At 43.5% G+C, this 12,713-nt stretch overlaps 1 protein-coding gene across 8 annotated transcripts in view; it reads left to right on the forward strand.

The window, feature by feature from the left end:
• The window catches only part of EBF1 (EBF transcription factor 1), a 274,437-nt gene that overhangs the window by 13,093 nt on the left and 248,631 nt on the right, over nucleotides 1-12,713 (forward strand). For all 8 annotated transcript variants that reach the window (XM_027682769.1, XM_027682771.1, XM_027682772.1 and 5 more), the window contains exon 6: nucleotides 5,844-5,912. In XM_027682769.1, the coding sequence (XP_027538570.1) occupies nucleotides 5,844-5,912 (69 nt within the window). The remainder of the gene's footprint in view (nucleotides 1-5,843; nucleotides 5,913-12,713) is intronic.

Below are 12,713 nucleotides of genomic sequence, written 5' to 3' on the forward strand. Positions count from 1 at the left end.
GTTTTTATCCTCCATGACATCTCCTCCTGATAAAACCTTGCTGGAGGTGGCACCCTGTGCTGCCAACAAGGAAGGAGCTTCTCTCCTTGCTCTGCCAGCCTGGGCAAAACCCTGCACAGCCTCCCCAAAATTCTTCCTTGCAGGATTTTGGGGGATTTTAGCTTTCACGTTGTGTTTTTCTAGGCTACTTCATTCAGTGGGTTTGGCTTCTTCCAGGAAGTCAAAGACAACCCATTACAGCTCCAGAACAAACCCAGCAGATGGGTGTCTCTAAGAGGTGCCCCAGCTTCTGCTGCTGTGCAGAGCTGCAGTGTTGCTTTGCTGAGGAGTCCGGGCCAGTTCTCCTTTTCCAAATGGAAACCCAGTCATGTTGACAACTTGTAATTGCCCTAAAATTCATTGGCCCAGTTAGCACCACTTTCACTCTGGATACCTAGCTAGGAACAATTCATGGAAATATTAAAGGAGGCCCCTGACCTGATAAGGCTGAAGTGCCTTTTGCTTTTCTCCTGTACCAGACCAGTAAGACATGGACACTGGGCACATGAGTAAAATTAAGCACATGCTCAAGTGCCTGCAGCGTCAGGGTCTGAATGTTGTTAGTCCTGGGTGATGTACCCTCCTGATCCTTAATCAGCAAAGTTTGGAGGTAGGAATTACTCGCTGAGCCAGAATCACCTACTTTGATGCATTAATTTTCTCACAAATACTTTAGAAACATAAAGTGGATGAAATAAATCAAAACTTTATATAGTGGACTGAGTTTTAAGTAGAAGACCAAATACCTGCATTACAGATTTACAGCCGTTCAATATATTTTGACTGAGACAAAATTATTTCTGTTCTGGGAATGTGGAAAGACGTGCAGTCATTCCCTTTATTAAAGCACTTTGCTCTTTCTTTGTTCTTAAAATTCACTGTATCAGAAGCTTTATTCTTCTCCTTCTATTTATTTAGTGCTAGTCCTTGCTTTGTGTTTCATAACTGTAAGGTGAAGGACTAGAAAAAAAAACAACCTGACCATAGTAGGCAAATGTTGTGTGCCTGATGGGGTGGGGGAGACATATTCAAATTTCTTATAGTTCATATTAGATATTACCCATTTCCTTTGCTGCCTATATGTGTGTAAGAGGGTGCTGTTTGTTTACCAGGCCGCTTGACCCTATTGCACAAATCTGTCATCTATTGTGCTGCTAACACGCTTTTAAATTGCAAATCTGATGCTCTTTAGGGGTCTAGAAGAGAAAAAAACCCTCTCTCTCCACACCATTCTGTTTCTCTTGATTTCTTGCCTGTTGTAAGTGGAAGTTGGGATGTGCTGAATTTGCACCAGGGGTGCAAATGCAGCCTCAATTATAAGCATAAAATTAGAGTCTGTTCCCCATTAATCAGCCCAGCTAATTGCTATGCACTACCATTAGCCATATGGTGTGAAAGACAGCTTGCTCTCCCTAAGATGAAATTTCTTCATTTCAGACATGAAATAGTGAGGGCTCTGTATTTTAAAATAGCTTGTTTTAGATATTTAATTTCTAAACAACTTTCAGCAGTGCTTTCTATCAAGGCTAACTGCACAATAAAACTTTGCATTTATGTGACAAAGCTGGGTATTTATAGTGTACTACAGCTACGGCACAGAGGAGACAAAGAATTCAAATGTATAGGAGAGTCCTGGCTGTAGTATGAAAGTGGAGCTGAGGTTTGCTTCAGGTAGCTGTTTATTTCAAAGGATTTCATTGTGTTTTGTCAAATATAAAAATCTACACTGTTGGCGAAATGTTAATAGCTGGGGAGAATTCACAGCCTCAGTGGAATTTATTAGTATTGTAGGCAGCATGGGGAGGGACATCTATAGTTAATATTGCCTCAACAATTTCCATTATGAAACCTTCAGTGGCTTACAGCTTTGCCAAACTTAAACTGTTCTGGCTGAAATATCCTTTGCAGGGTGTCAGCCTCAGGCTGACTTTCTTTGGAAAGTTTTAGCTAAAATGGTTCAGTGATTTCTGAGAATGAGGTTGGAGTAAAATATGGGTTTTGTCTGTTTAAAATAAGATCCTACAGCTATTTTGGCAAGAGGGTCCCGTACCTCCACGCTTCAGGGTGAGGAGCCTGTTTGGGGCAGGGGTTGTCCTGAGCGCATCATCTGCGGGAGGAAACACACCTTGCTGGGGACCTTCTGCAAAATCTCCCACGTGGACTCGCTGACGACTTGTTAGAGCCTGGCAGCTGATGATCGGAAAGTCGCCTTTGCTTTGCTGGCCACGTGCCACGGCCCCGTAATTTCTCATTGTTCATTGTCCCCGCGGAAAGGCCGAGCACAGACACACAAAGCAGGGCTCCTCGCACGGGGATGCTCCGGCCACCACCCCGGGGTGGGCACGGGAGCACTGGGGGGTGACAGATGTGGGGGTGAAGAGACCATCTCCTGTGTGCCCGCAGTGGGGCCAGGCAGTGCAGGTAGAGATCTTCCAGCACAAGGAAGAGGAAGCTATGCAGAAAGAAGGCAGGAGGGCAGCAGGTCCCAAGAGGGTTGGGGTGAGGACAAAGGCAGCAGTAGAAGCTGGGGATAGTGGTGGCCAGGGGAAAGAGAGGCCTCGGAAGGAGCAGGATGGGGATGGTGTGGGGCTTGGGCATGAGCCGTGAGGATGGCAATAGCAGGGGGGTAGATCTGGGCTGCAGGAGCTGGAGGAAGTTGTGATGAGAGGCTGCATCACTATCAAGGACTACTTGTTTTAAAAACAAGCAGACCCCAAAACAAATCAATTTTCGTAGTCTTTTTCTGTGGGCCAATGTGGCATTTTGTGTGAGCTGTGGCTCCTTGACCCACCTGGGGAGAGGTGTCATGGAAGAACAGCAAAGACAAGTCCTTGTCCTCCTGGCTGCAAAGAGCTGGTGTTCTCTGCTCTTTCATAGAGCCTTACTGGGAGCTGGAGGGTTTCTAGGTGGTTTGGAGAAACTCCTGGGAATTTTAAAATTCTTTCAGGAAAAGGAGAAAGGGTGCTGAATATTTAGGAACTTGTTTCCAAGTGTTAAGTAGGCACTAAAAACCAAAGCTTTTGAGGCAAATTGAATTAAAAGCACTTTTAAACGGGTCTGAAACTCAGGGTTTGCATGATGTTTTAATTCTCTGTATAGAAAAGATAGAGTGAAGAGGCCTCGAGTTCTGCTTTTGGGGGAGCAAAAACACAAGAGACAAAGTCAGGTTTAACCTACAATTATCTAGAACATGAAGGAACATTTGGGGCCTCCTTTCATACCGGAGAGCCACCAGATGGTGGGACATGGCAGCCGTGCAGCCCTCCCACATCACCCTCAGATGGTGATCAAGGAGTGAGGTCTCCTGATACCACTGGGGCTATTGGGGTGCACATTTGGGAAGCCCTACCCAAATGGGGGGGGCCACTTGATGAGCAATGAAGTGTTTCCCCCACACTCAAAGCTGGGGTTGTCCCCAGTGGTCAGTGCCTGACTCCATCCTGCTTGTGGCCAGAGCTGACATCGAGGCATTCCCCTCCCTGGGCCCCGTGGCCACCTCTCCTGCTGGGTTAATGCCCCAGGAAGGTGCCAACCTCTGAGCCTGGTGATGCTTGGATGGTGGTATCTGCCCATCTCGTGCTGGGAGCCTGGGAACCTTTGCTTGCCTGAGTAAGTCTGGCAATTTCTGTCCCTCCAGTCTGCTGGGAGAATGTCAGGACTAGCCCTGATTCGCTTCAGTCACAAGAACTGCATTGTCTTAACTTGTGCCAACTCTGTTTCTAATTACATTTTAATCATTTAAAAATGATTAGCAGTTTTTATTGCCTTGTTTGTGGGTAAATTTTCTCACCCCACACATTCTAGCTGCACTCCAATGGCAAGTCCTTTTATAGGCAAAAAAGCCCCCAAACGTCCACATGACTATTTACCTACAGCATATTTTATTCCTTCCTAAATTTTAATACTTTCAGGGTGCCAAGGCTCTTGCATTTTCTGGTGGATCAATTGTGGTATTGTGCTGTAAAATTAAGCAGTTTTTTTTGGCAATGCCAAACAATGTAACTTCCACCGAAATGAAGATACCGCACATGTGTTAACTGTGAAAAGTTTCAGCCCTGAATAGTTGCCTTGAAGCTTTTTGCGGTGAAAAGAATTATGTATTTTCCTCTCTTTGAAAACAAAATTATTATTTTTTTTTAAACCATGTTTAAACAGGCTGTTTTTGTAAAAGGCCCTTTTTTTGTTATCTTTAGTGTGGTTAGTTGCTTTATTGCTAATCTTGGTGGGTAACTGTATATTATTCACTCTATTGTTCAGCAACACAAGAGAACCTTTGTCATACTCCCAATAGGGCTATTTATATAGTGTGGCATTTCTGAGGGCTTCTTCCTGCCCTGATGTTCTTCCACCTTCTGGGGAAAGGAAAATAGTTCATCTAAGAGGGAGAGTGAGCAGTGGTCACTCCTGACAGCTGCTGAAATACGGGTGATGTGCGGGTCCCTGGGATGCCATTGGGAACAAGCTTGGTGGTTTCCAGAGATTTGGTTGTGTGTGGTTGAGGTTTACCGGAAAGTTTATTGAACAGAGAGATGTGCTCAGGTCTGGCCAGGGAGAGCAGCCAGGGTGGTCCTCGCTGCCTGTCACTTGGTGCCACCATGGGATGGGGTCCCTGCAGCCCTCACCCTACAGAAGCTGCCCAGGCTTCATCCAGCAGGCTCTTGGGGACCAAGAAGTGCTTGGGAAGGTCAGGAGCTTCTTGATTTTTTTTTTTTTTTTAGTTCTTTGAAACCTTGACTTCAGTGAGGGATTTTCTGTTAAGGGACATCACAAACAGGAGCTTTCCTTGCAAGATGGGTGTTTCCTCCCTGGAGCGGGTGGGTGGGTGAAAGCCGAATGCTTTGTTCACCTTTTTAGCTGGGACTTGGTCTTGTGGGTAAAGATGGAACTTTCTCTGGTGGGGAGAGCAGGACAGCCCTCAGCCAGAGCTCTAGATGCACCAGGAGGGATTCCCACCCTGAGCGTAAACGCGTATATTGCCTATGAACTTACCTGCAATATATTTATGGCTCCTTACAGACAATAACCCCTGACAGGGAATCATCACAAACAACAATTTAACTTCTCTTAGGAAACAATGAGCCATCTTAGTTCAAAAGAATCCCAGCCTTGAGGTCAGCCATGGAGCAGCGCTTTGGGAGACGGAGCTTATATTTCACATGCCTGCTTTGTCTCTGACCTGACGCAGGGCACCAGCCGCCGGAGCGGTGCTCTCCATGGCATTAGTGATCATTAACATGCTCGGAAAACTTGGGGAAACAGGCACGCTCGAGCATAAAAAGCTGCTGCTGACGGCGCTTGCATTTTAGCTCCCCCATTAACACCAGTGTTTCTTAGAGGGAGAATAATTGTGCTTTTGCAGTTCGGGGAGGGGGGGTGTTCCCAGTAGCTGAGAGCTGTGTAGAAGCAGGAATATCTCGTGGATGTGTAACATAAGCGTTAAGCAAATGTAAAAACCAGGCTCAGCAGGGAAAAATCTGCTTTATTTTGTGTGCCAGCATATGTGGGACAACTGTTAAACCCTATGGAAAAGAGGCTGCAAAAAGGCAGGTCTCCCTGTTTTGGGCGATCCTTGAATTATTATTTGTGAAGGGGGCAAAACCCCTCTCTTTTTATATTTTCTGTTGCTAACCAGCTGTGCAAGAAGTTAAACATAGTAATTAACCCATATGTGACCCACTACATTTGACTGATTTCCAGGCAGGGCCGGCGCGGTAACTCTACCCGGCAATTTGAACCTACCATGTTCGTAATGATGATTTTACAGTGTAATGGTCGCACTAAATCCTTTCGCTTTTGCTCTGTAGCCGCTGTTGTGACAAGAAAAGCTGTGGCAACAGAAATGAGACTCCATCAGATCCAGTGATAATTGACAGGTAAGGACTGCTATTGTTTCCTTCCATTTTTTTTCCTCCCTGTCCTCATTATAATGAAACACCTGCCCTGTGTTGCTAATGGGGAAGAATTAGGAGTATATACGGATGAAATTTTGTTTTTGATACCGAATTAGTTGTGCTTTGCAATTGGAATTGCCTTGGAAGGACCATATGCAGGATAACGTAGGGATAACGGAGCACCCTGCTCTGTGGAGGGCTCCAGCTCTTGTAGCTGATTCATGTGCATAAAGAGGAGATTTTTCTTTCTGACTTTCTGTGACTCAATTCACATGCTATGCCAGGGAAGCTTCAGGAATAAAATAATAATAGTTTGTGATTTATGAAATGTGGTTGGATGCTTATAAATATTTAACTTTTATTTGAAAAATGTTTGAATCATTATCACTTAGCTACTGTAGTTCTGTTGGATGCAATCCATCTACATTTTAAGGCTTTTATTTATGCATAAAAACAGTTAAGAAAATAGATCTGCAATGTAAGGTTTTTTCCCTCCTCTTATTTTCTTTGGTTGGAATACTATTTTGACTGTATTGTCAGTTGATTAATTCATTTTTGCCTGTCTTAATTATTGTGTTTTTAAACAGATCCATATTGCTAATCTGACATCACTGAGTAAATCATTGTAATATAATACATCTATTTCAGTTGTTCTGAGCCACATGTAGTTTCTGTGCTTGCAAATTATGCAAAATGGTAGCCAAAGAGCCATTTTTACCTTTTAATTGTCCAAATGCGTTGTACAAAGCTGTGTGTGATAACCAGGTTATTATGCAGCATTACTCTAGAGGAGTTAAATGGCCATGAAGCACTGAAAGTGTCTGTCATCAGCTGGGGAGAGGAACACCCTTGAGCTGATCTGTGAATAGAGGGACCCTGAGGGAACTGCCTAAACATACAGGGCTGAGAGCACAGAGCAGAGGGCTTCTCCTTGCATTCTTGTCTCAGTTATGTTTGCTATATTAAATTTAAAGTATCTTCCATGCCCATGCATCCATTTTATGAGAGAAAGTGAGGAGGGTTTGATGTGTTGGGTGCCCCCCATGGAGAGCGGTCCAGGGCCATCGTTGAGCCTTGTGCTCATCCCAGCTCCCAGTCTTACAGTTCTTGGTTGAATGTGGTAAGAAAGTGCATATATTGGAAGCTTATAGCTGATGTTTTGATTAGCTGTAAAAAGTAATCCTGAGAATGTTTAAATCTCAGAAGATATCTCTATTTATTTTAACTGGGCATATTTTCATCTCCTCTGAGCATTAGGTAATACCAGAGAAAGTGTGTGGGGAGAAAACCCCCCAGTGAAATCTGTATAGAACTGTGTTTTGTAAGCGTGCTGCAGAGTTGAACACTATAAACATGGTGTTAGAGTGGCATTTTGAGTGACATGAAAGCTACAAAATTCACATGAATTTTTCATTGTACTGGAAAGTGAGATGTTAAGATGCTAATGGCAGGTTTACAGAAATATTTTGTTTAACTATCTAGTATGCAAAACTGATAGTTGCAAATCATTTTAAATTTTGAAAGCCAGGGATGCTTTCTGTTATATGTTTCCTGCAAAATGAAGAAAACAGGTACAGAAAAAAACCAGCTTTAGCTTCCTAGCAGTGATCCATTTCTCAGTCTTTACATAAATTGATGCAGTAGGTACCAATTTTGAAGTTTCTTTTTAAAATGCAAGCTAAACATAATTTAAAGCTGATAATACAAACCCTACCTCACCACCCGCACTGAACCGTGCTTGGCTTGTGAACGGGTTAAGCTTTTAAGTTCTTCACTTGGTTTTTAAATTGTGACTTTGATACAGAAGGTTGATATGACTGTGGTTTGAATAACACTTGATTTTGACCTGTTCCTGTGGGTTGCAATGGTATAAGAAATTTGACTCAGCAGTGCTGTAATTAGCCCTCCCCGTGTTTTTGAAACAGGATTGTGTTACCTGGATTGCATTAGTGTGGCTTCTATTGTTGCCGCTTCGCATCTGTCCCAGTAGGGTACTTAAAACCTTTTCTTGGCCGGGGCTAGTTCAAACAATTTAGGCCAAGTAAGTATGTGCTTTATACAGTTAGTGGCTTTAGTGATGTTTCTTGTGACATTTATCCTATTCATTTTTTTTCTCCCCTTTGGTTTGGAAAGGATGAAGTGATCTATGTGGAGCCTTTTTACCTTAAAACGAGTCCTTTAAAATTGTTCTGTGATTAAAATGCCTGCACAAGTCAGACCATGTGTTTGGTTGTACTCCATTGTCACTTCTCCACGCACACAATTTTTAACTATTATGTCAATTGATATGCAAAACCATATTTAGATATTTTTATTTGCATTGAGCTTAGAGAATTCATTTACCATTTGGGCTAAAGCACTCCCACATGCCCCACGCTCCGATAAAGTCTTTGCCTATGGATTTAATCTAACTCTTGCCTCAAATCCTGCGAATCCACAGACTCTGACCTAACATAGAATTTGACATAGAATCTATCCATGGGATTTTTGACTTATGTACTTACATGGAAATGCTATCCTCTTCTGACAAGTTGGAATACTATTTTGGATTGATTAATTCTCTTTGATGAGGTTAGAGAGACTTGGGATAGGGAGAGCTCTGGCTTTGTGGTGGTTTGGTGAACTTGGAGAAGAGGCTGTTTGGCAACTTCAAAGTTACATGTGTTGTATTCTTTTTCAAACACTGGATATACATGAAAAGTGAATCACGTATTTCTATTTAATCAAAATGTGGGATTTAAAAAAAAAGTATGTAGCTGTGTTTGAAGCAGGATATGACTTTATCCTTTATAAAATTGTTTTATACTTTGCTCTATTATAGTACCAGCAGAAGAAATTTATACTCATATAGTGATCTAAATTTTCTTTGGAGAACAAAATAAATCTATTATAGAGCAGTAATTCCAAGGAAGTTTCTTGGAAATCCGTGTGTGTCTGTATCATCTTAGCATAGCCTGTATATTTTATTGCTAATCGAGTTACATGTGTTGAGATGAAGATCTGATGAACAGGAACTCATTTTAAAAGGGGTATTATTGTCACAATACAAATGCACAACTCCTCCTATGAGTGCAGTGGCAGGGCTGTATTGTAATCACACTTAAAGAAAACACAGAGCACTTCCTGTTATTAAATTAAATTCTAGATTGATTTAACTTTCAAATTGTAACTCATATTTGAATTTAAAAGGTTCGCAATAAAATTCCTGTGAAGAAATTGAATAAATTGTAGTTTTATTACCACTCTGGATATCCTGGTGTCCTAACCTTTTTCCTTACAGTTATCTTAGTTCAATAAATAAAACCTCATTAGACTATTCCCATTTCAACGAGTTTATTAAATTTTACAGGAGTAATTAGCATAAGCTGTGCTAATTTTTCTGGAAGACTAATGAGAGAGCTTCCTAATTAGGTTTGCTTTGTAAGAATCAGAAAAGATGATAATGACAAAAGTCACATAGGGGAGAAAGTGGGGCTTTATGTTATTCCTTGGTTCAGGAAAGAGACTCCTCTCTCGACACACTATTCCAAACTTTTAAACCCATTTTACCATTGTCAGGACTGATATTTAATGGTGTTACCAGTGCCTGCTGGGGCTTCTTTACCTTTTATGGCTGCATCCAGTAAATAGGAATCCTACTGACTGATTAAATAGGAATAACCACTGCAACCCCAAATATAGTGGTAGAAAATATATATACACCATATATATCCTATACCTCCAGCTTGTGACATTGCATGGAAAAAGGGCTGAAAACAGCCTGATTGGCAATTGCTGGTTCATCCCCAATTTTCCTTCTTCCCAGAGTACTTGAGCAGGCTGATGACAGTGACCTGGAATTGTCTTTGCTGAGATTTACCAATACAGACAAGACCTACTTAAGAAATCTGGCCACTGTCTATTTTTTGGATAGATAATCTTTAGCCAAGGGGCTCTGTGCTGGAGCTCCCCTGGGTGACACTGTGTGCCCTCCAGGGGCAGGACACCACGGGGATGGCCAAGGTCTCTTCTGGCCCTGCTCTGGCAATACACTGAAGTTCTTCTTGTGCTGCTTCAAGTGCAGTTTTGGAGCAGTGAGGCTCCTCTGTCTTTGAAAATGTTTATACCTTTCCTGTTCCATCAGAGTTCTTGTCCATGAAGCAGGGGGGGGACTTGTGGATCGGAGGCTGTAATATTTTGTCTGCTTTATTATCAGATGACACCAAAGTATGTTTTAGTGCATGACCTGCTACCAGTGTCTGAAAGGCCTGTGTGCTTCCAACACCTGCTGTACAGGATGCTCGGCTGGGCTCTCCCCAGCACATCCAGCTTCCGTGGCTGTGGAGGGAGCCAACTTACCTACAGATGGTTTTGAAATCTTTCAGCCTTTAACCTGAAAAATTTTACGTTTGTGGGTAGGATTTCACTGTGCAATGACATGAAAAGTCAATGTCTCTGTTTTACCACTTTACAAGTCATCACGTAGTGGATTGTATTTTACAGGCTTGATCATCTTTTCATCCTAAATACCAGGAAGGTGAAAAAGTGATACAGTAATACAGTGGACTGTATCCCACTCCCTGTATCCTTCCCCCAGATACACTGGTTAGGCAGATGTGGCGATTTAATGCATTTTGCAGTAGCTTTCCATGCCTGGAGGGAGAGTGATGGAGATGCAGGCAGAGCCTGCCAGCTTTGGGAGAGGTGCTGGCAAGGGAGTGAGGTGGGTTTTGCTTGGGAGGTAGCTGCTGAGGATTTCTTTGCTGCAGGGAATGGCATCAGTGCTGTAGCTGATCCCCACCAGACTACAGGGACGTGGGCTAGTCATATCACTGGTGACAGAGCAAAGTGGCAAGAGATGCCAGGTGTTTTGGCAGGGGTTCCTTTGCAGGAGTCCCAGTTCCTGCCCTCTCCTGGTCATATCGGAACCACAGCCTGGCTGTGTGGGGTCAGGGGAATGTGTGTGTGCTGCTCTCCCCTTGCTTATATGAGGTATGGGGCTGCAGGAGCCTGGGGTCCCATCTGTCCTGCTTCCTTGCATGGGCTTTGCACACAGGAGGAGCAGGAGGGTAGGCATGGTGTGCTTTGATAGATCTCAAGACTTAGGTGAAAAATGTTCCTGGGACTAAATATTTGGCTGTTTTCTGTAATCTTGTACTGGAAAGTGCCCCCTGCATTGCTGTGCCACTTCCAGAACCAGATGGGAGTTACTGATCCAGCAGGGAGGGATTCAGAGGAGCAGAAGCTGGATGACAGAGGAATACCCCCAGCACTGCACAGAGATGTCTCTCAGGCTGTCTTTTAAGACTGCACTGCCTAAACCCTCTGGGCCTCTGAGCAGGGTGTTCAGAGAAGCAGAAGTTGGCCTCGAGCGCTTCATGCGAGCTCCTGGAGCCTGTGAACCCTCTCATTTCTGAGAGGGGAGGGACCAAAACACACATCCTCAAGGATTTGGTTGTGATTGATGCAGCTGAGAAGCATTACCCAAAACATTTCCCACATGACTTAGGCAACCAAAGGCATTTTGAGCTGCTGGGAGATAAATGGGAGACTCTGATCAGTAGATGCTTCTCACACAGAGATTCTGCTGTGTATGCTTGCCTCTCTACCAGTGTTCCTCCTGTGGTGTTAGTCCTCTTTCTGGTGATGAAATCATTAGAGCTGAGGGTAACTTTGCAAGGATTCTTGCAAAAATCTCTTGGTTTCAGGCTATTGGGGTTGGCACATATCACTGTTGCTTCTAAATTCCTTTATTTTGCTCTTGGGGCCGAATGAACTTGGTCAGGGTCAAAACAGCTTCTGCTTATTGTTTGTTTGATTTCTCTTCCCTCCACCTCCAAGTATAAGAATTTTTGTATGATCTTAAAAATATTATGCAAAACCTGAATTTGGACTGAGCTTCACTCGGAAAGTTTGTGATTTTCTCAGCAAACCTCTTCTGAGTTTTCAGTTTGTTATTAACCTCCAAACCAGGCAAGTCTTACGTGGATGTGGGTTTCACTGCAAACATTTCACACTAGCAGTTACTTGCTTCTCTCAGTGATGCCTTTTGAATCTGCAGCTAGTGTTCTGGGCTTTAGTTGTGATCTTATGCCTGATTATTACTATTTAATATCACGGTGATATAACAGATATCACAAAAGAAGGCTCATTGTGCTCGATGCTCTCTAGTCTCTAAGTAGGTAGATGATCCCATTCCTGAAGAGAAATGGTTCTCCTGATGCAGCCTAAAAATTGAGTTTTTTCTGTGGAGAATAAAAAGCTTGTGTTGAATGTCCTGGGATGAGGGGAATTGAAAGACAAGACCAGTCTATTGCTTTTGGTGTTTGACTATTAATGCTCATCCACAGCCTGTTTGGGCTTGGCCAGTTGTGGCCTGAGTGCGTGCCTGGGATGTGCTGGACCTGCTGCCCTGAGCCCCCAAGGTCAGCATGTCCATGTCCGTAGGGATCTTCCATGTCGTGGGTGGATGGTGAGCCAGGGCTGAGCTATTCTTCACCTACTGTGTCCGGAGCCAGCTGCCAGCAGGTCAGTAAGTCCCTTGGGCTCTTTTGAAAAATCTCAGCCTTGGTCAGCAAGGATTAACAATTTTAGGAGACTGCACTGGTTTGTCTTAGTCCTCAAAGTCCATCCTGAAGATCCTGTGGGTTTGCTTGGGCAGAGGAGTACCCCGAGGTCTAACTGAGACCTTGTGGATGACTCTGCTGCTCCGGATGAGAATTTGGGCATCCAAGGTTAGGGGTGCTTTAAGAAGTTTGTTTGGCTCCGTGCAGTGACCTACTGCAGCACCAGGGAAGCTCCAAG

This window comes from Neopelma chrysocephalum, unplaced genomic scaffold, assembly GCF_003984885.1.
Source record: "Neopelma chrysocephalum unplaced genomic scaffold, ASM398488v2 Primary Assembly neopelma1_63, whole genome shotgun sequence".
Lineage (NCBI taxonomy): Eukaryota > Metazoa > Chordata > Aves > Passeriformes > Pipridae > Neopelma > Neopelma chrysocephalum.